Here is a 22,561-nt window from a genome sequence, read left to right on the forward strand (position 1 = left end):
TTCTTCACGGCTTCCAGATGTCCAAAGATTCCAAAATCAATTTGAAGCCTTGAACGATTTTGGCAAAATCTGTTTGGCGGCAATCAGCATGTCGAGGCCTCTGCGAGACTGCGACAAACATGTATAGGGCAGAACCAGGACTGGTGTACAATTGCCACATGAACAAGGAGAGCATGCACACAGTGTCAAGCAAGCATTCCACTTTCCACCAGGCAGACATCTAACCATACTGTTCCTACCAGGCACACAACATTTTACTTGGTTTCATTTTGTAATAAATGGCAGAACATGTTTCTTTCCGTCGAACTTGAATATGGACTTTTACATGTAAACGGCTGGAAACAGACAACTGGATTGTACTAGTAACATTTTAGATGACTGGAAGATGATACTAACCACTTGCCGTTAATATTGCTATAAAGACAATCTCTCAGTTCTCCAGCACTATCTCTGGTGTTCAGTTGATCTTAGGCTTTGGTCTCCTTGGACGTAGAAGAAACCAAAGCAACAAAAATACAGCTAGAAAAGCAGGAAGTGTTGTCAAGTCTAGCTGCACATCGAGCTTCCTTTCACGGGTGCATTGGACAGGGTGTAGACTTGAAATGGTGGAGTTCACAGCACTAGAAAATCTGAAAAGAAGTAACACCGTAATTCAGAAAAAGAAGTACAACGAATCAGGGGGGCCTATTCTAGTCGCAGACATAACTATGTTCACCCGGTAAAAAAAAACTCATCCCACAAGGGGATTACCTCCCCCAAGGCAAGAATGTATGAGGAGCAGTAACCAGCGCGACACAGCCTATGACTGGATCTTAACGCATACAAGCCCACAGTGAGGGTTGAAAAATTTATGCAAGACCAGGGGTTGAATCCCAGATCAGTGATCAGTTGGTTCCAATGGCCACAGTCACCAGAGTAAACAAACATTAAAAGAACATGTGGATATAAAGAAAAAAACTCGTGTTTTGTGAAAGTATTTAAGGTTTCCTTCATTCACAGTTTTGGTGCTTGCTCCACAGTTTTATTACTGCATTTCAGAAAAAGCCCAAAAAAAATATCTACTCAAGTGGAAAATTTTGCACATATGTGGATATGCACTATAAGTAAAAGAGCGTACAATAGTGCAAACAAATAAAAAGAATCATAATTTAGGTTCCCAGATTGTACCCAATTTAACTATTCAACCAAACAATACAAAACTAGCTAGCTGAGAAGCTTATTACATCTAAACATGAACAATAACTGCATCTGCATCCATAAAGGCAAGGCATATAGAATGGTTCAATGCTTTTCCCACCATTGGCATTTAAGGGTTAGAAATTTTCCCTAACATAATACAAACAACTTGACACTTCAGCAGAACTTTGAAACAAAACTCAACATCAAGGAATGCTATAGAAAGGTTTACGACGTACCATTATTTATCCTAGCAAACTGCGCACCAAAACCAAAATAACCACATCCTCCGTTGCAAAATAAAGCGTGTATTATGATTTTAGAAGTAACTATGTATATTGACCAACAATATTCAAATTAGATGCATGCCTAGTAGATAAAAATAGTATCAATAGATTCACATCCCACATAAGTTTTTCAATACAAACTTTGTAGAAATTAATGATATATTGTAAGTCTAACTGGGGGTCAACATATGTTTCAAGAGACTTCATTATGTACCTGAATTTCAGTTTGCCTATTACATACTTAAGAGGATAGAAAACTCAACAGACACTTTACAAACCAAACAATGCAAGTACTGCATGGATGCAGAAACCAGAAAGCACAAGGATTACTGACCCATTTGAAGCATCCTCAAGCATTGACATAAGTTTTACTGCATCACCATATCGCAATCCCTTGGACATAGCTGATACCTAAATTGATATTAATCATTAGCCCTGTAATGCAAAACAAATAGGAAAAAACACATCTGAAAGCATCTTACTCTTCTCCACAAGCTAACAACAGCATTGTACTTCTCAACCATCTTACTTTCGTGAGCCTTGAAAATTTTGAAGCCTTTTTCAGCTAACCACTATTAAGGTTCTCCAAAAAGTATTTAAGTATTATTGAGAGTAAATAGTACAAACATAATAACAAAAAGGGCGTACCCAGTGCAGAGAGCTCCCGCTCTGTGCGGGGTCTGGGGAAGGGTGTCAGTGGCAAGCCTTACCCTCGCCTATGCAATGCGAGGAGACCGTGACTCAAACCCGGGACCTTCCGGTCACAGGCGGTAAGACTCTACCGCTTGCATCAGGCCCGCCCTTCAGTACAAACATAATAACACACGAGTTTTTTTTCCCTTTTAATTAAAGGTAAACCCCCCAGCTTCCAAAGAAGCCTAGCACTCTAGCTAGGATCATATTCATCCAACAGAGCACACACGAACGACAACCTCCAGTATATAAACCAAGTACCTTACCAGTGACACCAAGTGGTTATCACAGTAAGCATTCTGATTCTAATGTCAGAAGCTAGCTTCTCTATACAGTAAGTATTTTAGATTGTAAAAATTTAACATGTAGTTACATTCCTGCTATATTTGTAAATCAATACTCTCTGTGTCACAATAGCTGAAAGTTGAATAATCAGAAACTATAGTCGATTGTAAGGATACTAGTCCGCTCTTTTACCAATTGCTGAATTGCTGAATTGACTACTTGAATGGATTCCTCCACTGAAGTAATAATATAGTTACGAGCAATAACATCTTGCTGGAACTCTGAAAGTTGTGAGCCTTGAGAAGTAATAGCTGAGGGATTACAACCCACAGACCAGGTCCAGTCCTACACTTACAAAAGAAAAAAGAAGGGTAGCGACTTAGATTGAACACTTAAATTTCAATGACCAGATCATGGAAGGAAACGGCTAAAAGGAAAGTTCTTGTGAATTACACTTGCAAGCAAGTAAATTAAAGAATAAGAGAATGGAGAATCGATAAAAGAACTGGCAACTACATTATGGAACAATTCAGTAAGTTAAAATGAAAATTGAACTACAGAAGGCATAGACACATACTTATAGGCAACTGGACACAATAAAAAAAACTTTGTCTACGACTAATCCCTCTGACTCAATTTGCAAGGATAAGTAACTGGATCATATGGAAAATATATCAGACATATCTGATCCAACTCAGATTGCAGCATTTACATACCTATACTTTGACTGCATATAACATATATAAGTTGTTTTTGTACACACAATAACTTATGAAAATAATGAAGAGCATGATTGGATCCTTCGCCTAACCTTGCCAATCATTCCCCTAAAAATGCCCCCCAACAAGGCTAGGAAAGAAATATACATCTTTCGTCACCATGCCTAGCCTTTCATTTGGGCAGAGTGAACAAGAATTTTCTTGTTTTTGGAGGAGTCATGGCTCCCTCCACAGGAAGGTTTTCCTCGCAAGGTTATGCAAAGAAATCAAACATGACCCAAAATGACCATGCTTCCTTCACTGAATCCAGCACTAACTGACTAATTTATTAATTTGACTTACAAATGAAATTAGAGGGAATATCTTTTTTAATATAGGATGTTTGGATGAGCAGCAAGAGTGTCACTAAATTGTAGGATCCATGTATGGATACACAATGGGCAATGTGATGTCTGTTGAACTATTGATGGGAATACTACTACAGACATATGAGTGTAAGGTTCAATAAATGGTGCTTAAAAGGCGAAAGGAGCAAGAAATTGACATATTGGGAATTCAAATATTTTACAGCAGATAATCTTTGTTTACAGATAATAAAACAAATGTATATAAAGAGGCAACAAACCTCAATTGCAGTTTCATGAGCATGGCTATAAACCAGATGTGGAGGAAGTAGACCAGATACATACTCAGCAGTTGCAGCAATAGCAGCTTTAACTGGTTTCCTGTTTGTCAGTAAATAATGTTGCATTAATACAGTTGCAGCAAATGCTAAGTCAGAATCAGCAGAATTCCTTGTTCAGGAAACATTTAAGACTTGCTAAACAAAATTTGGCCACAATCAAGTAGTCTTGGTTTCTTTGCCTTTCATATGATTTTTGTTCAAGGAATATTCAGCAGCTATTTACTCTTATTGGAATTTGGAAATATATAAAATATTTTGCTAAACCCAAAGTGATTATGTCTGCAGAAATTTGATGAACGTAGCAGGAAAACATGATGAAGCTATGAAATAGCCACTATTATGAATTTTTAACAATGCATTAGAAGATTGGTGCTGATGCCACACTCCAACTGCCTTTTTTTCTTGAACATGCAGGAGAGCTGTGTATCACTAAATTAAGAAGAAAAGGGTTTAGAACGCCTAAAAACACCACATACTCACGCCACACTGCGCTTATACATGCTCGCCGCTAGAAAAAACCACCACCAAAGATGACCTTGACCAACTAATTAACTGTCATTGGCGCAAGGGCAAGGAGATGAGAAACTCCTCGAGTGTCGAGCACCAGCCAAATAGCTGAGGTGAACTACTCCCTAGTGAGCCCTTGCACCCCATTTAAGTTAGGCAAGATCCCATCAAACACGCAGCGATTGCGATGATTCCAGATTGCCCATGCTCCTAAGATGATGATGGAGTCTAGACAAGTTTTCTGTTTTTGACCATGTGACAAAAGCACTAGCTAGCAGAGCTGACTTATGATCACAAACAAGGCAACTGCCTGACATTTTTATTACGAGTTAACTGAAGTGAGGGACCTTAAGTTTTGTGACACAATTTAATCCCCAAGCAAACAGTAGCTAGAGACAAAATATACTATGTAGGCCCCAAACTTAGGCTCCAAGCCTTCTCCTACTCCATCCCACCTCATGGCTTCCCTCTGCCACCAAAAATCCTGATGGTACCACCAAGAATAGCCACGCAGCACAGATCTCTAACCTTCCCTTGTTTTCCTCAGTGGGTTGATGCAATCTATTTATTAGAATATGACATTTGAGTTGGTTTTAGCATTTGGGTGAAGATTGAGGATTCTCAAAGCTCCCAATCTCAGGACAATAAGCGAGTGTTGGAAATGATGAGATTTATGTTCAAGTAACTGGTGCTTATCTTGGATTTTCTTGTTGTCAAACAGCGAACCGGCAATTTAGTCCCCCTCCACGATACAAAGAACTGGAAAACATTTAAACAATAAAAGGTAGGAAGCTGCAATCCAAAACATGATAAATCCCTCTCCACCACCAAGATGGCCCTCACGGAGGCCACGCCCCGTGGCTTCTAGATCCCGCCTGACCTCCGCTTCGCTGCACAGGAGGTCCCCGCCGCTGTCACCGTGACGCTGCCCCTCGCTCCTGGCAGGTGTGCAGGGCGGGTGCCAACATCACCAACTTCGAGATGCTGGGGGCGCTGCTAGAAGGCGAGGAAGTCACAGCCATGGTCTTCAAGGATTGCATTGCAGTCCTTGAAGGCCGCTCAAGCTTACAGATTTGCACCCCCGTTGTGGCCTCATAGGTCGCGGGCAGCTGCGAGGATAAGCGGAGGTGGGGCTCCTGCAGCTAGAAGGCAGAGGGGAGAAGCAGAGAGGAGGGAGTTTGTGGCTGAATTGGTGTTAGTCAAGGAAGGTCTCGCAGGAGGGGAGGGAGACAGGTTGCGGAGGCGTGCAGGCCACACAGGTGGGGGACTAACCGAGGCTGTGTCCACACGAGTGGTGCAGGGGACGAAAGAGAAAGAAGAGAGAGGGGGGGGGGGGGGCAAAAACAACATTTCAGCACATTTCTCTCTCCTCTAGGGCTGGAAATGATTAAGGTGTAGTGTCTTCCAGCAAATTAACAAATTGCCAGAGTGACAGTTTCTGTGTCCGTTGACCACACGACATCACTTTCCATGTTCTGTAGCAAATGCCTTTATACTTCTATAGATACACATAGACATATCAGTTTATCCTTGCTTGTAAAAACTTTTCATCAGTGTGCTCATATCGTATATTGGGGTGACAGCTCCACACGAAGTGCACATCAATGGTGAGAGTATTACAGCTCAAGGTAAGATTCGTGTCCATCTTAAAGTGAATGAAGTCAATTCTTAAATCTGTAGTTCCTTTTTTTTCAAAGAAAGACCAATATTTACATATGAAGAGTCTAAGGCTAGAACATTGTAGATCAAAGATTGCTAAAGGTAGCAGCAAACAGTATCAAGTCCTGGTATTATTACTAATGTCATATCACCAGTTTTTTTTTCATGAAATTACACATATTGTTAGACAGCCACAAAGGCACTTGGGCCATTGGCCCACTATGGCTAATTATAGATTGATTGAAGTTATATTAGGCAAGGAGATCCGACGATGGTCATACTTCTATAAACCAACCCAGGGTCCTCCATGCCTATATAAGTACCGTGCCTATTGGCCTCCTAATCAATCTATCAATTTCCAGTGCAATTCTATTCCTTTCATGGTATCAGAACGCCTAGGTTTATCTGCTGCCCTAGCCACCCTACCGCGCGCCCCTTGGCTGCGCAAGTCGCGCGCCTTCCGGCTGTGCACCCTTTGCGCGGGTCCCTTCCCCTGCCGCCATGCCTAGGTCTGTGTCTGCAGCACTCGTCCCAGATGCTGAAGCCGCACGTGCTCTCGCCCAGGAAGCCGAGCGCATCCACGCCTCCGAAGCAGAGCGCGCCCGTGCCGCCGAAAGCAGAGCACACCCGCGCGGACGCCGCCGAGCGCGCCCGTGTAGCCGAGGAGCACCGCCGCTAGCATGCTGATGCCCGCGACGCCAACCTCCAGCGTGCCCAGGCCACCGAGCAAGAGGCCGCGGCGTGGCCCAGGAGCGCGATGTTGCCGCCGCGTGCACCCATGACGCGCTCGCCCATGAGCGAGAAGCGGCCGAGGCCGCCATCCAGTACGAGGACGCTGTCGCATCCTCTGCCGGCGATTTTGACGACCTTCGCTCGCATCCCGGCAGTGGTGGTCCTCGTCAGTCACCCTCCTCCTCCGTCGTGCTGTCACGGCTCAGCTTCAGCCTCTCCTCCATCGGAGTGAGAGCTGGGTTGCAGTCGGTGAGCCCAGCTAGCTCAACGACGCGCTTGGCGTAGGCGGTCTGTCGAAGCGTGATCCCGGAGTCATCCTGATGCACCTCGATTCCCAGGTAGAAGGAGAGAGGCCCCAAGTCACTCATCTGGAAGGTGGCCTTCATCTCTTCCTTGAATGCCGCCACCTCCGCATCCTTGGTGCCGGTGATCACCAAGTCGTCGACGTAGACACCCACCAGCAGAGCATTTCCTCCACTGCCCCGTCGGTAGATGGCTGCCTCGTGCGGGCTTTGCTCGAAGCCCATCCCCTTTAGCGTGGAATCCAACTTGGCATTCCACGCCCTCGGTGCCTGCCGCAAGCCATAGAGGGCCTTGCGCAGGCGGAGCACCTTGCCCTCCTTGCCGGGGATCGCAAATCCCAACGGCTGGTGCACGTAGACCTCCTCCTTCAAGTCGTCGTTAAGGAACGCCAACTTGACGTCCATGTGATGAACACGCCAGCCCTCCTGGGCAGCTAGCGCAAGGACGAGTCGCACGGACTCCATCCGTGCCACGGGAGCAAAGGCGTCGTCGAAGTCGACCCCCTCCTACTGCACGAAACCTCGTGCCACGAAGCGAGCCTTGTGCTTGACGATGGCGCCGGCTTCATCCCTCTTCAGCTTGTACACCCACTTAAGGGTGATCGCGCGGTGACCACGAGGAAGGTCAGCAAGCTCCCAGGTGCGGTTCTTCTCAACCGCATCCATCTCCAACTGCATCGCGGCGCGCCATGCCGCGTGTCTCTCGGCCTCTGCAAACGACCGAGGCTCGCCGTCGTCACACGCAAGGTGCAACTGCGCCTCCAGGTCGTGAGGCACCAGTCCCAACACCGGCTGGTCGCCGAGAAGGTTCTCCATCGTATGGTACCGCAACGGCTCGCCGTCGTGGTACGCGTCGATACGCTCCTCGTCGTGAGAGAGCGGAGTAGCGAGCTCAACCGGGCTGTGCTCGACACGAGCTGGTGTTGGAGTAGACGAGCCCGGAGAGGTGCCTGTCGGTGCTGGAGTGCGCGGCGGTGCCGGCTGTGGTGGAGCCGACGAAGAACTCATCGCAGCCGAGGTCCTGGCTGGAGAGCATGGTGCTGTCGGAGTAGCAGGCGCCGGGGTCGGTGGAGGCTCGGGGACTGGGGTAGACGCGCTCGTCGAAGGAGAGCTGCCTACTCCCCCAGCTCCCTCGAAGTGGACTTACTCGACAGTGAAGTCGTCGTACGTCGGAGCCAAGCCATCGTCCACCGCCTTGTCCCACGCCCATCCTCGCCATTCGTCGAACACAATGTCGCGCGCCGTGCGCACACGCTGTCTTCGGGTCGAGGATGCGGTAGGCCTTCGAGCCCTCCGCGTAGCCGATGAACACATCCGGAGTACTCCTGTCGTCGAGCTTGCTGATGTGGCCAAGCTCCTTGGCGAACGCGAGGCAGCCGAAGACAAGTGGGAGACCGCCGGCTTGCGCCCATGCCAAGCCTCGTACGGCGTCCTACCATCGAGCGCCTTAGTAGGCGAGCAGTTGAGGATGTAGACGGTCGACACCACCGCCTCTCCCCAGAAGACAGCCGGCATCCCCCTCTGCTTGAGAAGGGCCGAGCCATCCCCACAACCGTCTAGTTGCGCCGCTCGACGATGTCGTTCTGCTGCGGGCTGTACGGCGCGGAGTAGTGGCGCTAAATGCTCTAATCAGCGCAGTACGACGCGAATTCAGCCGCCGTGAATTCGCCGCCGTTGTCGGTGCGCAGCACGCGCAGCTTGCGGCCACACCACCTCCGCTGCAGCCTGTGAGCGCCTGATGGCGTCCGCAACCTCTCCCTTGCTGCCGAGGACCATCACCCACATGTAGTGGGAGAGGTCGTCGACGAGCAGCAGGAAGTAGCGTCGTCCTCCCGGTATGGCCGGTGTCACCGAGCCACACAAGTCCCCGTGCACAAGCTCGAGCCTCTCCTTGGCCCGAAAGCTCGCCCGCTGGGGAAAGGGGAGTCGCCTCTGCTTCGTCAACACGCACACGTCGCAGAGCTGCTCCACATGGTCGAGGCACGGCAGGCCTCGCACCATCTCCGTGGCACTGAGCCGCTTTAGGGCCTCGAAGTGAGTGCTCGAAGCGCTCGTGCCACTGCCACACCTCGTCATCCCGACGAGCAGCGAGACAGAGGGATTGTGCCATCTGCACGTTAAGGACGTAGAGTCGATTTGCGCTTCTGGTTACCTTGGCAAGAAGGCGACGACGGCGATCCCAAATCCTCATGACTCCATCCTCAACCACCACGCACGAACCGTTCTCATCCAGCTATCCCAAGCTGATGATAGAGTTCCTCAACGCGGGGATGTAGTAGACTCCGGTGAGCAGCCTGTGCTCACCAGACACGGCAGTGAAGATGACGGAGCCGGCGCCCTTGATCTCCACGCCGGAGGCATCCCCACTTGAAGGAGCCTCGGACGCTAGAGTCAAGCTCGGTGAAGAACTCCCGTCGACCGGTCATGTGATGGGTGGCGCCGGTGTCGAGGCACCACCCGTCAGTCTTGTCGTTGCCGGAGCCGTCGCCGAGGAGGGCGTGTGCTTTTGGCTCGTCAAGGTGGAGGAGAGCCGCTGCGGCCGATGTCACTGGAGGTAGCTCGATGCTTGCATGTGCCATGAACAGAGCCAGCTCCTCCGCCTGTGCGACGTGGGCCTGGCCGCGTCGTGGCTGTCGACAGTCCTTGGCCCAATGGCCAAGCTGGCCGCAGTTGCGGCAGGTGTCGTCTCGTGTTGGCTTGTGCTTGCCGGCGGCGCCGCCCTGGGCGCCTCCGCGGGCATCACCCTCGGCACGTCCTCACGCCCCGGCCTGGGCGTCTCTGCGCGCCTTGCGCAGCTTGCCACGCTTGCGGCACCTGTCGCGGAAGAAAGCTCCCCCTTCTTTCGGTTACCTTGGCCGGCAACCCACTGCTCCCGAGTGAGAAGGAGCTTCCCGCCAGTGGTGATGGGCCCCGAGAGAGACTGTGGCTCATCGCTGTCGACGACCTTGAGGCGACCATCGCCTCCTCGATCGACATCGTGGAGAGATCCAGCAAAGACTCGATCGAACGAGTCATCTGCTTGTACTTCTCGGGGACGCAGCAGAAGAGCTTTTCGACAGCTCTCTCGCCGTAGGTGTCATCGCCGAACTGCACCATCTTCTGCAACAGAGTGTTGAGACGAAGAGCAAAGTCACCAACATCCTCACCTGGCTCGAAGGCCAGGTTCTCTCACTCCTTGCGAAGTGCCTGCAGTGTGGACTTGCGGGTGCGGTCGCTGCCGATGCGTGCCGTAGCGATGGCGTCCCAAGCCTCCTTGGCAGTCCGCTTGTTGGTAAGCGAGAACTGCATCTCGGACGGGACTGCAGCGATGAGGGCATCCAGCGCCCGTCGATCTTGGTCGTAGTCGACGTCGCCGCACCGGACTGCCTCCCACATGTGCCGCACCTGGAGTTTTACCCTCATCACCGCAGCCCACTCGACGTAGTTGGTCTTAGTGAGGGTAGGCCACCCACCGCCGGGGCCGACATCCCTGACAACAGCCTAGAGCCCGTGGTAACCACGGTACCGATCCGGGGAGAGAGAGCCACGCTGCCTGTGAAGGCCGCGCTCTCCATCGACCCGTCCGCCACCGTTGCCGTGCGCGCCTTCTCCAGGAGCGCCGCCGCCGTGCGCGCCTCCTCTAGGAGCACCACCACCGTGCGCGCCTCCCTCCAAGAGCGCCGCCGCGCTCGTGGGCGTGCGCGGCTACCCACTGCGCCGACCGCGCTCACGCTGCCTCCCTCCCCAGCAGCTCGAGGTCCGCATCGGCGCTGTCGTCAGCAGAAACGGAGCTGCTGAAGCTGCCGCGCAGAGCCTCGACCTCTGCTGCCGCCGCACGCGCTGCATCCGCCGCCGCCGCTGCCTCCGCCTCCGCTCTGGCTGCTGCCAGCTCCGCCGCTGCTAGCCTCGACGCCCTTGCCGCCGCCGCTCGCTCGCGTTCCTCTACCGCGGCAAGTTCGGCCTCCTGCCGACGGCGCGTGCTCGAGGCGACCGAGCGCTGAGACTGCCCTGCGGACATGACGCGCTACCGGGGGGCTGCTGCGTGGGGAGAGGGCTGCTCTGCGCAGGGGGAGAGGAGTGAGCAGGAGCGGCCGAAGCTGCTGTTGCTACCAGCTGGGGCTGTTGCGCAGCTGGGAAAGGAGATGAGCAGGAGATGCTCAGGCTACAGGATAGTACGGCTCTAATACCAGTTGTTAGTCGCTGAATTCTTACTCTTGGTAGTAGCAGAATTCTTACTCTCATCGAGAGAGGATGACACTAGGAGTTGGGGCAATTTTCTGGTTTATTTCTCACACAAATGCCATGCCAACCTGAGGGGTTGGGGATACATATTTATAGGCTGCTAGCCAGCCAAGCATATGTCAATATGTCAAGATGCTAGATGCTAAGATGCTGTCCTAGGTGCTGTCCTAGATGTTGTCTAAGATGCTGTCCTATATACTGTCCTAGATGCTGTCCAAGATGTTGTCCTAGTCAGTCAAGGATGCTGTCCTTAATGGGCAGCAAAACCACCAAGCAGCCACAAGGACCATATGCTGCAGCCCCTCAAAGACCAGCCAACACAGAGACTTATCCCATCAGCCTCCTAATCAATCTATCAATTTCCAGTGAAATTCTATTGCTTTCACATATAATATTCGAAATCTAACCTCAAATCCCATAAGATGGGTCTTCCATTGCACTGCAAATGGCTTTCCCAGGAATCATCTGACTGAACTACTACAACCATATTTGAGAGAGCCTTGGCTTGATAATGTTTGTCCAGTAATAGGGGTTCATTATGTATGAACCAGAATATTGGGACCTCTAATGTTGACCTGTGATTTGAATGTCCTCCTGCATATAGAAACAAAATATAGACATTTGAGCTTGAGTAGATCACTGGTGCTGCCTATGGCCAAACCACAGAAATTACTTTGCAAGTTTCCAAGACAAGAAGTGAGCACACACATAAAAAAAAGGGTGTACCCAGTACAGAAAGCTCCCGCTCTGTGCAGGGTCTGAGGAAGGGTGTCAGTGGCAAGCCTTACCCTCGCCTGTGCAATGCGAGGAGACCGCGACTCGAACCCGGGACCTTCCAGTCACAGGCGGTAAGACTCTACCGCTTGCACCAGGCCCGCCCTTCAAGTGAGCACACACATACACAAACTAAATAACAAGTTATACAAACACACTTGTAGGTGTACTGAACTGAATGAAACAATTCAGAACCAACAGCCTTCAATGTCTGTATCATGAAAAGCACATAAAGTAGAAAATTAAATATACCTTTCAGTGAATTGTGCTCATTTAGCCTCTGTAGCTGATGTTGGAGAATAGCAGAATCAAGGTATGTGCTAACAGTTGACTTATAGGTACCATTAACTAATAGAAGTGGCACTGCAGCTGCACGACGTGCCATTGAAAACGCCATCATCAATGATGGATCCTCTGACAATGACAGCCTACATATCGACATGCATAATTTCAACACCTTGGGACTGGGAAAAATATTAACAAATTTACAACAAGTTTTCAGACCTTACAATCTTCATTCAAGATAGTTTCATTGGATGCCAAGAAGCCGTAAAAGAAATACACACCAAGCAAAGGTAAACCTTCTTCAGGTGAGTAATCATTTGTTTTAGGTTAAGAGGTAAGAGCTGTCTCGTGCTACAGTGATTTCTACCCAAATCTCTTACCGTGGTTGGTTACTTAGTTTAATAAGTTCAGTGATTTGCTCCAAATAAACTATTAGAATTTAGAAAGTAACATAAAAGATATCTAGCAAGATGCATAAACTTTGATATATAGATTCCATTTTGATTATTTAAAAATCCTCTCATAACTCTACTTCACATTATTATTATTTAAAAAAGCATTTTGTCAGCTCTTGCTGAGGTACAAATGACAAGAAATATGAGTACATATTTAGATTGATAAAATGAAGAAGTGATACATGTTTTGGCTAAACATGGACTTTTGATGACGTAATAGCAAAGAATTCAGGCTCTCCGTGATGGATTTTACATTAACAGGTAACTGCTTTATACTCCTGACTTTCTGTAGAGAAAAAAAATAAAACAAAATGAACATAAACAATATAAGACATAGGTTTACTGAGTATACAAAAATATAAGCAACAGCATATATACCTCTTGTGTCACGAAATACAACTGAAACGATAACTTCTCATAGTAATGGTACGCTCTATGAGAGGCAGAAGGAGCAATTACATGCCTCATAGAGCCCCATAACATAGATCCAAGTTGTGCAAGAAACGAATCATGAGCCACTGTGTAACTATGATGTTCCTGGTATCAAAAGATTTAACTCTGTCATCAGAATACTAATACATTAACTGAGTTTTTCATTGAACAGCTCAGTACTAAAATGTGCTTATTTCAAAATGTGTTTTCAATAAATAAATTTACAAAGCTAACCACTTTAGTATCTCTAAATAAGTTCCAGCTTTCCATTCTCTTCAGTGCATCAAGAGCTTTCTTCTTGTTAATTTCATCAGAATCTCCAGTATTGTAACCCTCCAGTTCCTTTTTCAGGTCATGCATCCTCTCATCAAGTTCTGTGTAATGAAAAATATAGTTTCCAATTGGAAAAGGTTAAAAATTTATGAAACAGGAAAATATATATATGAACTGCACAAAACTCAAGCCCAAATGCCAGTATGCCACCATAAACTCAAAGCCTCAAGAAATAAAAACAACAATGGAAACTATAGCACTTGTAAATTTAATACAAAATATGGTCTTTTATTTGTGTAATGTGATTAGTAAACTTCTAATAACAGATATTAAAAGTATATGGCACCCTCGTTAGCTAAAATACCATGTTGCAATGTTTCAAAAATCATGTATGTAGTACACCTGAAGTTAAGTGTAGCCACAACAATTCAGTTTGAAATTCATCTTTGATGTTGAGATTAAAAAAAACAGAAGTGTCACTGTCAGCACATGATGAACAGTGGCAGTTTGACTGCTTGTCTATTTTGTTTCTTGGCATCTAGGATGAATTTCAAACTGAATTGTTGCGGCTATACTTAACTTTATGTGTACTACATACATGATTTTTGAAACATTACAACATGGTATTTTGGCTAACGAGGACACCAGCCCCCCTGGGCGCCAAATCCGCACTCTTAACGGATGTTGGTTACGTTGCAGCTCCAATGTACCTATTGTCCTACTTCAAAGAGTAAGGGCGTGCTTGGTTGTCGGCCACCACCAGCCATGCCACAAGTAAGGCTGCCACACTCTGTCAAAGCAGCTGTTTGGTTCCTCACTCAAGTCTGGTGAGCCAGAGTCTCTTGCACTAGGTAGCAGTAGTAATTCTCGTCAAAGGTGTGGCGTGAATTTTTGCCGCCACAACTTCGGCACCACCAGAGGCTTGGCATGGCGAACTTCGGCTAGGAACCAAGCAGGCCCTAAATATCACAGAACTACAACTATTTTGACCCAATACCCATAGAACTACAACTATTTTGACATGTATCAAACCAAGGTAACAAATCAGCTCACAATGGTAGAACTGGACATAGCAGCACAAGACAAGACATGAAAACCAATACTGCTCCAGGGCCAGATAAAAAAACTCGGCCTGCGGGGGTCATGACCGCCCCCACGGTATCGTGATTAAGAAGGTCTTCTCACACAGACTGAGAAAATCCCCGAACCCCCGCCCCATCCATACACAGGGAGCCGCCACCCGTGAGAAGGGCCGTCTCTTAACCTATGCTTTGGCCTGGGGTGAGCGAGGGAATTTTTTTACCCTCAACCTGAAATTCGCTCCCATGGAAGTTCGAACTCAGGACCTGAGGGGTGCCTCCGGAACTGCTAACCAACTGGACTAGCATCCTTTGGCGCTCCAGGGCCAGATAGCTTCACTGTACTGTTCTTCAAGCAAATTTGGACTACAATTAGAGGTGATGCAGTCAAAATGTTGAATAAGTTGCATGAGGGTCAGCTGAATCTTGCAAGGCTGAATTATGGAATGATCACTTTAATCCCTAAAGTTAAAATTGCCACAGGTATCAGGTATCAGGTATTAGACAATATCAACCAATTTGTCTTTCAAATGTGATCTATAATGTTCTTACAAAGGTTCTAACTCCGAGATTAACTAGAGTGAAACAGAAAGCACTCAGAAACACAAACTGCATTCATACCAGGAAGGCACATTTTGGAAGGGTAATGATTGTACATGAAGTACTGCATGAGTTGGGGTGTATGAAAAAGACAGGGATTGTGTCGAAGCTAGACTTTCAGAAGGATTATGACAAGGTAAGCTGGTCTTTCCTTGAACATTTACTGCACAGAAAAGGTTTTTAGGAGAAGTGGATTGATTGGGTAATGAAAGCAGTGTGTAGAGAGAGGGTGCTATTAATCTCAATGGAGAAAGAGGTGAATGTTTTAGGAGTTTTAAATGTTTAAGACAAGAGGATCCTCTGTCGCCCTTGCTGTTCAATCTGGTCACTGATGCTCTAGCAGAGATTTTGAAGACAGCTGGAAATAAGGGAGTGATTACTGGTTTATTACCAAATTTGGTGGAGGGAGATTTGACTCATCTACAATATGCAGATGATACTATCCTGTTTTTTGAGAATTCCCAACAAAACTTGGCTAACTTTAAGTTTTTGCTGTAATGTTATGATGAAATGTCAGGGATGAGAATAAATTATGAGGTGGGAAGGGACACAGATAGCAGACACTTTCAATTGTAAGCTGGGCAAGTTCTCAATGAAGTATCTTGGATTACCTATCAGTTTTTTTTTTTGAGCGGAAAATACAGCAGGGGAGGCCCCCACTGTAAACTTTTTATTTAAACAAAAGGAGCAGCAACTCTATACAAGAGATAACAAAAAAAAAGGGAAGCAAGCCCGAGGTGGGCAGCAGAGCTAAACTAGAGCAGCTGTACAAGAAAGGAAGACAGAGCGCTTAGCAGAACTAAATCTATGGGCCTGTAGCCTAACTTCGTCATAGAAGGAGCTTTTCCAAGAATCAAAGGATGGCCGGCCTCTGTCAAATATAGAGTTATTTCTCTGCTTCCAAATCTGCCAGGTGGCAATGATGAAGGTCTCCATAAAAAAGGGGTTGTTATGTTGAGCCTTGGCTTGCTGCATCATCCGGAAGAAATCCATTGTGAAGTCCCAATTTATACCAAGGTGTTGCCAACAGGCTTGGGTAAAGGGGCAGGTGAAGAACAAATGAAATGCGGTTTCTTCAATGTTGTTGCTGCATAGGACACAATTGTAGTTGTTTCCCTGAAGCTTGTGCTTTTTCCTTCTCAGAATGTTCCTTGTGTTCAGTCTGTCCATCAAGAGGAGCCACGAAAAAACTCGAAGTTTGTTACAGCATTTGGAGTTCCAAATCCAGAGAAAAGGGGATGGGGGCTGTATATTCTTGTAAGGAAAGTTGTAGCACTTTGATGAGGAGTAGTTCTTGCTTCCCCAAATGTATTCCCAGGAGTCCTTTGAATTCTGATCGACCTGCAGATCTTGAATTAATTCCTGGAGACTTTGGAATTCTTGGAAGGCCTGCTCTGATAAGGGCAAGTGAAATTGGGCCTCCAGAGTGTTATTAGACAAAAACCTGGCCACTGAAATGTTCTTATTCCGGGCAAAGGAATAGAGCCTTGGGAATTTGGATTCTAAGATGTTGTCATTCCAAAGGTCAGACCAAAAAAGCACAGTGGAACCATCTCCAAAAGTGCACTTTGCAATTCCTCTGAACATGTCACATAATTTTAGGACATCCTTCCACCAAAATGAACCCCTATCTGTCGAAGCATGTGGCACTTGACCCTGGGAATAATGCGCATTCCAGATCAGCTTCACCCATGGGATATCCTTCCTATTATAAAATTTGTCCAGATGCTTCAAAAGAAGGGTCTTGTTTTGACTCCTAAGATTAATAATTCCTAATCCTCCTTTTCTTTTTGGCTTTGAACATTTTCTCCAGGCCACCAGTGGTTTCATCTTTGCATTGGAATCTGAACCTCTCCAAAGGCAGTGACGTCTTGCTCTATCAATATACTCAATGACCGCAACCGGCACCTCTAAGGTACACATGGCATATGTGGGCAGCGAAGAGAGGACTGAATTGACTAGCTGAAGCCTTCCAGCATGGGTCAGGAAGGTAGAAGTTGCCGTGAGCCTTCTCTCAACTTTAGTCATAATGGGACCATAGTGTTCAACTCGAGGTTTTGTTGTTCCCAACGGCAGTCCAAGGTAGTTAAAAGGGAGAGATTCCAAATTGCAGCCGAAGACACCAGCAAGGAGTTGAGCTTTTTCAAGAGAGAGATTTAAGGGAACAAGGCAAGACTTCCTGTAGTTGACTCTCAGCCCTGTCGATTGCGAGAAGGATTCGAGAAGGCCTTTTAGGGCGAATAACTCCCTCTGAGAAGCTTTCATGACTAGAATAGTGTCGTCAGCGTACTGAACAATGGGGAACTGATCCAGCTCAAAAGAAGGAATAGGCAACTCAAACAAACCTTGCTGGTAGGCTTTGTTGACAATGCATTGAAGGAGATCCGCAGCAAGCACAAAGAGGAGAGGTGACAGGGGGTCACCTTGTCTAACCCCACGACGACAGTGAAAGTGATTGCCTGGCACACCATTCAGAAGGACCGAAGAGGAGCCAGAAGCAAGAATCCTCTCAATCCAATCAATCCAAATTTCAGCAAACCCCAAGTGCTTCATCATCAGCAAGATTGTGTTGTGCTCAATTGTATCAAAAGCTTTTGTAAAGTCTAATTTCAGAATAATAAGCTCTTTTTTGGAATGTTGGCATTGATGGATGTACTCATAAGCCCAGGCCAAACAATCCTGTATTGTTCTATTTTTTATGAAGCCATACTGGTTGGTATGAATTAAAGGAATTATTTTAGCCTGCAGCCGATTGGCAAGGAGCTTTGTGATGATTTTGATGACACCATTCAGAAGGGAAATGGGCCTGTAGTCATTGACACTTGTAGGATTGTGCACTTTCGGGATTAGAGTGATGAATGAGCTGTTGATGGCTTCCAGATTCAAGTTACCATTGAAGAAATCAAAGCATAATTTGTAGACATCTTCTTTTATAAGATCCCAACATTTTTTCAGAAAGAGCCCATTGAAGCCATCTGGACCAGGAGCTTTATCAGACGGCATGTGTTTGATGACCTCATCGATTTCATGGGTGGAGAAAGGCCTTGAGAGAGAAACTAAGTCATCTCTAGCCTGCACTAGATGATCAAGGTTGTAGAGCATTGTAGGATTAGAAGAGCATCCCATTCTCTTTTTAAAATCCTCTAGTAGCAGAGCTGCCTTTTCATTATGCTCGGTGATAGATCTACCATCCTCGGCTGTCAGGCTAGTGATGGTGTTAATCCTGTATCACTCAGTGGCTGCAGCGTGGAAAAATTTTGTTCCTTCATCTCCCAACTTGGTCCATCTCACAGTGTACCTCTTCTTCCAGTACTCTTTTTTGTAGCCATGTAATCTGAGAATGTGTGCTTTAAGAATCCTTCTGAAGTTAAATTCCTGTATAAAGAGAGGTCTTTGTTCTTCAAGAGAGTCTAAAACTTCTAAATTGTCATTACAAATTTTAATCAACCTAGAGAGATTAGACAATTTCTTGCTCCACTTTTTTAGGGCAGCTCTAAGAAGCTTGAACTTTGAGCTAATTCTTGTGGCACTGTTTGAAGCTCTGACATTAGAGGTCCAAACAGATTTCACAAGATCCATGAACCCAGGGTGATCAATCCAGTAGTTCTCAAATCTGAAAGTTTGTGCCTTGGGGATATTGGTGCCAATTTGTATTTTGCAAGGGATATGATCTGAAGTTGGTCTTGCCATTGGAAGAAGAAGTGTGTCAGGGTAATCGGAGATCCAATTAACAGAAGTGAAGACCCAGTCAATTTGCTCAAGGAGGGGATCATCTTGCATATTGCTCCAAGTATACTTTCTCCCTTTAAGTGGGATTTCTAGGAGTCCCAGGTTACTTATAATTTCATTAAAGATCATTATGTCATTCATATTGCCTCCCCTTCTGTTTCTGTCATTCAATGATCTGTAAAAGTTGAAGTCACCTACAATCATCCAGTTCACATTATCATCAATTTGAAGGTTGTTGAGCCAAAGAACAAACTCATCTCTACCAGGACCTTGGCATGGACCATATACAGTGGTCAGGATCCAGTTATGACCATTATGCAAGGAAGAGAAATTGACCGTTATGGAGAACTTGTTAATCTCAATGATTTCCCCATTAAAGATAGAGCTATTCCACCCCATAAGAATACCTCCAGATTGTCCAACAGAGGGGGAGAAGGCATGCTTGTTGAAGCGTTTGGGGGCCAGTTTTTTTCTGAAGGAGTGGTCAAAATGATCTCTCTTAGTTTCTTGGAGACAGAAGATTGCACAAGAGCTTTCATCGATCTTTTCTTTTACCGCGCTGCATTTATCTTCGGAGTTGATTCCTCTAATGTTCCAATTGAGGATGTTCCAGCTTCTTTTCAGACTAGAGTTTGAGCTATCGATATTTGTGGTGTTATCCATAAAAAAAAAAAACAAGGGATGCATCTAAGTTCCACTTCTGCTCGGACCTGCATCTTCAGGCCTTGGAGCAAGAAGCAGTTCAGCTGTCACCTCCACAGGATCGATGCAGCATAGTTCTGTTGCCACCTTCTGAATTTCAGTGATAGGAATTTCAGGAAAGACAGTATGAGTGTTGACATACTCCTCAACAGTAGAGAGCCCAGGAAATTCAATGGCTTGGGAAGTGGGAGGGAGAAGAATGGTATCCAGAAGATCAGCCTGTGGTTTAACCTTGTTCTCGGTTTTTTTTCTACCGACTTCCTTTTTTTTTGAGGCAGCCATGACAGGCTTGTATCCATCAAGCTTGGCAGTAAATCTTGGGCTTCTTCTAAGCATTTGAGTGGAAGTAGGGGTGCTGCACTTCGTTTTCCTTATCACCTTTCGCTTGCCTTTGTTTTTACTATCATTATCAACAGTGTGATCTGGTGCATAGATGTAACCATCTTGCTCTAGAGAAGGTTCCAGTACCATAGTCTCCCTCTCAAATTCCTTGGTCTTATCCTTGAATTTCCTCCTATAGTAGACTCGAGTGACAGGGGTCTTTTTTATGAGCAGATCAGCAGGCTGAGCAGGAAGGCTTGTCAATGCCTTTTTGACTTCGGGAGTTTGGATCATCACCATAGAGGTGGTAGGCACCGGTGAAACAGCAGCAGTAGTAGCAGTGCACTGACCATTGTAGTTGACACTGATGTTGAAGGAATCGATCTCCAGAGAGGCAAGGTCAATTTGGATGAGGGGGCTCGGGATAAGTACACTCCCCAAGGAGCCTGTGAATGGAAGAGTAATCTGACCATGGAGGATTTGTCTTAGTCCAGCAGCAAGCAAACTGAAGATAGCCTCTCTCCGAACATGTTCATCTTGATTAGTTGTCACTCTATTATTCATAGCAGATAAAGTTGGACTGCCGATTGTAGGAACTTTGTTATGTTGAATAACTGCCTGCTCCACAAGGTTGTTTTCCTCCACAGCCTGCTTATCGATATCTCGAAGCATGGCAGTGGCAACAGAGGATGAGGCAGCATGAACCATAACAGCAGGATCTTGATCCCTCAGACCAACAGAGGGATTGAGAAGGGTCGTAAGTATCCCATTTTCATCCTGTGCTTCATCCGAGAGATGTGTGTCCCCAGGAACTACTAGCCCCTCTAAAGAATGAGGGCTGCCATTGTGAGCAGTTGGGTCAGCATCATCATCACTCTTTCTAGTGTATGGAGAGTTGCGCACATTTATTGCGGTCTCATCATGCCTAACGAAACAGACTTCATGACCACCAATCCAATGCGAACTTGTAGCAACAAGCGTGTCGCGCTGACAAGGGTCGCCAAGCTGAAAGAATCCCACACCATGCGGATGCGGCGTGAAGTAAACGACCTTCTTCCGTACCTCAATTTCTATGTAATCTCTGATGAGATGCATGAGCTGGAGCTGCTGCGCTGGGGTAAGCCGGGCTTCAGTGATCGCGCTGGCACAACAGTTCGCCATGGCTTGATCGTTGTTTGCGGAGGCGAGAGGAGGTGGAGGCACAGGTTGCTCTGGTTCCTCTGTGTTTGTCTTCCCCGGGGTTGGGATGTGGAGAGTGACCTTCTGCGAGCAGCAAGAAGGCAAAGGAGCACTCGGGGCATTAGCAGCCTTAGGTCCTAGGGACCACTGAATAATAGGGGGAGGTTGAACGGTTCCATCTTTACTGCACACAGAGCTCAATGGTTGCAAGCTGGGCTTAGCAGTCCACTTGAGCTTAAGGTGGGCTCTTCTTCTAAAGCAATTTCGAGCCCGATGACCATATGTGAAACAGTAGATGCACCTAATATCACTTTGGCACTCCCAAATTAAATGATTTGGGCTTAAACAGCGAAAGCATAATCTGGTTGATAGGTTGGGATTAAAGTTGAACCGTTCACCTTGGGGGAGCTTCACTTCATTATAGTGCTTTGGCTGAAGAGAATTGGTGGCCAGAAAATTATTGCCATTAATATCAAGATCTCTCTCAAGCCTCTTGAAAACCGTTTGAACTGGAACCACTGAGGAAGATGCTACACAATGAGCACCATTGGGTTTGTGAGAAGCAAGAACATCAGAATTGGCTTGCACATCTCTTTCATAATCTGAAGAAATTGAAAATTTCCTCAAAACATTGCAGGAGTTTGTTGTAAGAGGGCAGAAAATAGCACCAATCTTGATCATCGACAAAAGCTCCCTAGGACGAGATTTATGAACCGGAGAATCTTGAATAAGCTTTTTGTGGAAAGAAACCCTCTTGGCAGACATCTTACGTTTGTTTTTACCAATCACAGCTGACCAGCTATCCTTCTCTTCTTTTTCCCATTTTTTGTGCTCGAGTTCCCAGTTTTCACCTCCATCACGCCACATGTGGAAGTAGATGTCAAAGTGATCAGTGGTAATCCTCTTAAGGGCACGGACCAACAAACCCACATGCTTCGAGGCAACAGAAAAGCGGAAGTGTCGGTCTTGCAGATAGGAAACATGAAAACCAGCCGGAGAGCCACCCAGGCAACAGTGAAGAGCCATAGCAACCGACTCTTCAGTCAAACGAAAGAGGTACCTTCGGAAAACCACAAGCATGAAGAAGGAGCCATCCGGAGACGATGATGGGTGGTGCACCGAAGAGGAGAACTTGCGAAGGACTTCAGCTTGGAATCTCTTACCCGGAGAGAAATCCCAGTCCTCGACTAACTCCGCAAGAGCAGGATCATGCTCAAGTTCGAAGAGAGCACCAGGGGAGCAAACCTGCCGAGCCATGGAGGGGAACTCAACTTCAGCAAAGGTCTTGTCAGGGAGGAACGGCAGCAGTACCAAGCAACCGCAGAGCAGATCAGTAGCAGCAGATCAGCACAAGAGGTGGCCGCCGGACCAGATGTAGAAGCCAGTGGCGACGGAAGATGGATTCCGCGGGGTTGATTCACTAGGCGGGTGACGACGGAAGCTGCGGACGACTCACGACGGCGCCG

The 22,561-nt window shown here is 46.9% G+C and overlaps 1 protein-coding gene across 2 annotated transcripts in view; it reads right to left on the bottom strand.

Moving 5' to 3' along the window:
- Nucleotides 1-221: 221 nt before the first annotated feature.
- LOC136477302 (uncharacterized) overlaps nt 222-22,561 on the bottom strand; it is a 40,455-nt gene continuing 18,115 nt past the window's right edge. Inside the window, exons 16-25 of one of the 2 annotated variants that reach the window (XM_066475427.1) lie at nt 13,447-13,586; nt 13,159-13,317; nt 12,963-13,066; nt 12,293-12,468; nt 11,674-11,860; nt 3,786-3,885; nt 2,618-2,786; nt 1,946-2,028; nt 1,798-1,874; nt 222-629 (exon numbers count right to left, since the gene is read on the bottom strand). In XM_066475427.1, coding sequence (XP_066331524.1) covers nt 458-629; nt 1,798-1,874; nt 1,946-2,028; nt 2,618-2,786; nt 3,786-3,885; nt 11,674-11,860; nt 12,293-12,468; nt 12,963-13,066; nt 13,159-13,317; nt 13,447-13,586 — 1,367 coding nt within the window. In that variant the 3' untranslated portion in view covers nt 222-457. Of the gene's footprint in view, nt 630-1,797; nt 1,875-1,945; nt 2,029-2,617; nt 2,787-3,785; nt 3,886-11,673; nt 11,861-12,292; nt 12,469-12,962; nt 13,067-13,158; nt 13,318-13,446; nt 13,587-22,561 lie in introns of those variants that run through there. The other variant, XR_010763975.1, reaches the window with a different exon arrangement.

Source organism: Miscanthus floridulus, chromosome 8 (assembly GCF_019320115.1).
Source record: "Miscanthus floridulus cultivar M001 chromosome 8, ASM1932011v1, whole genome shotgun sequence".
NCBI lineage: Eukaryota > Viridiplantae > Streptophyta > Magnoliopsida > Poales > Poaceae > Miscanthus > Miscanthus floridulus.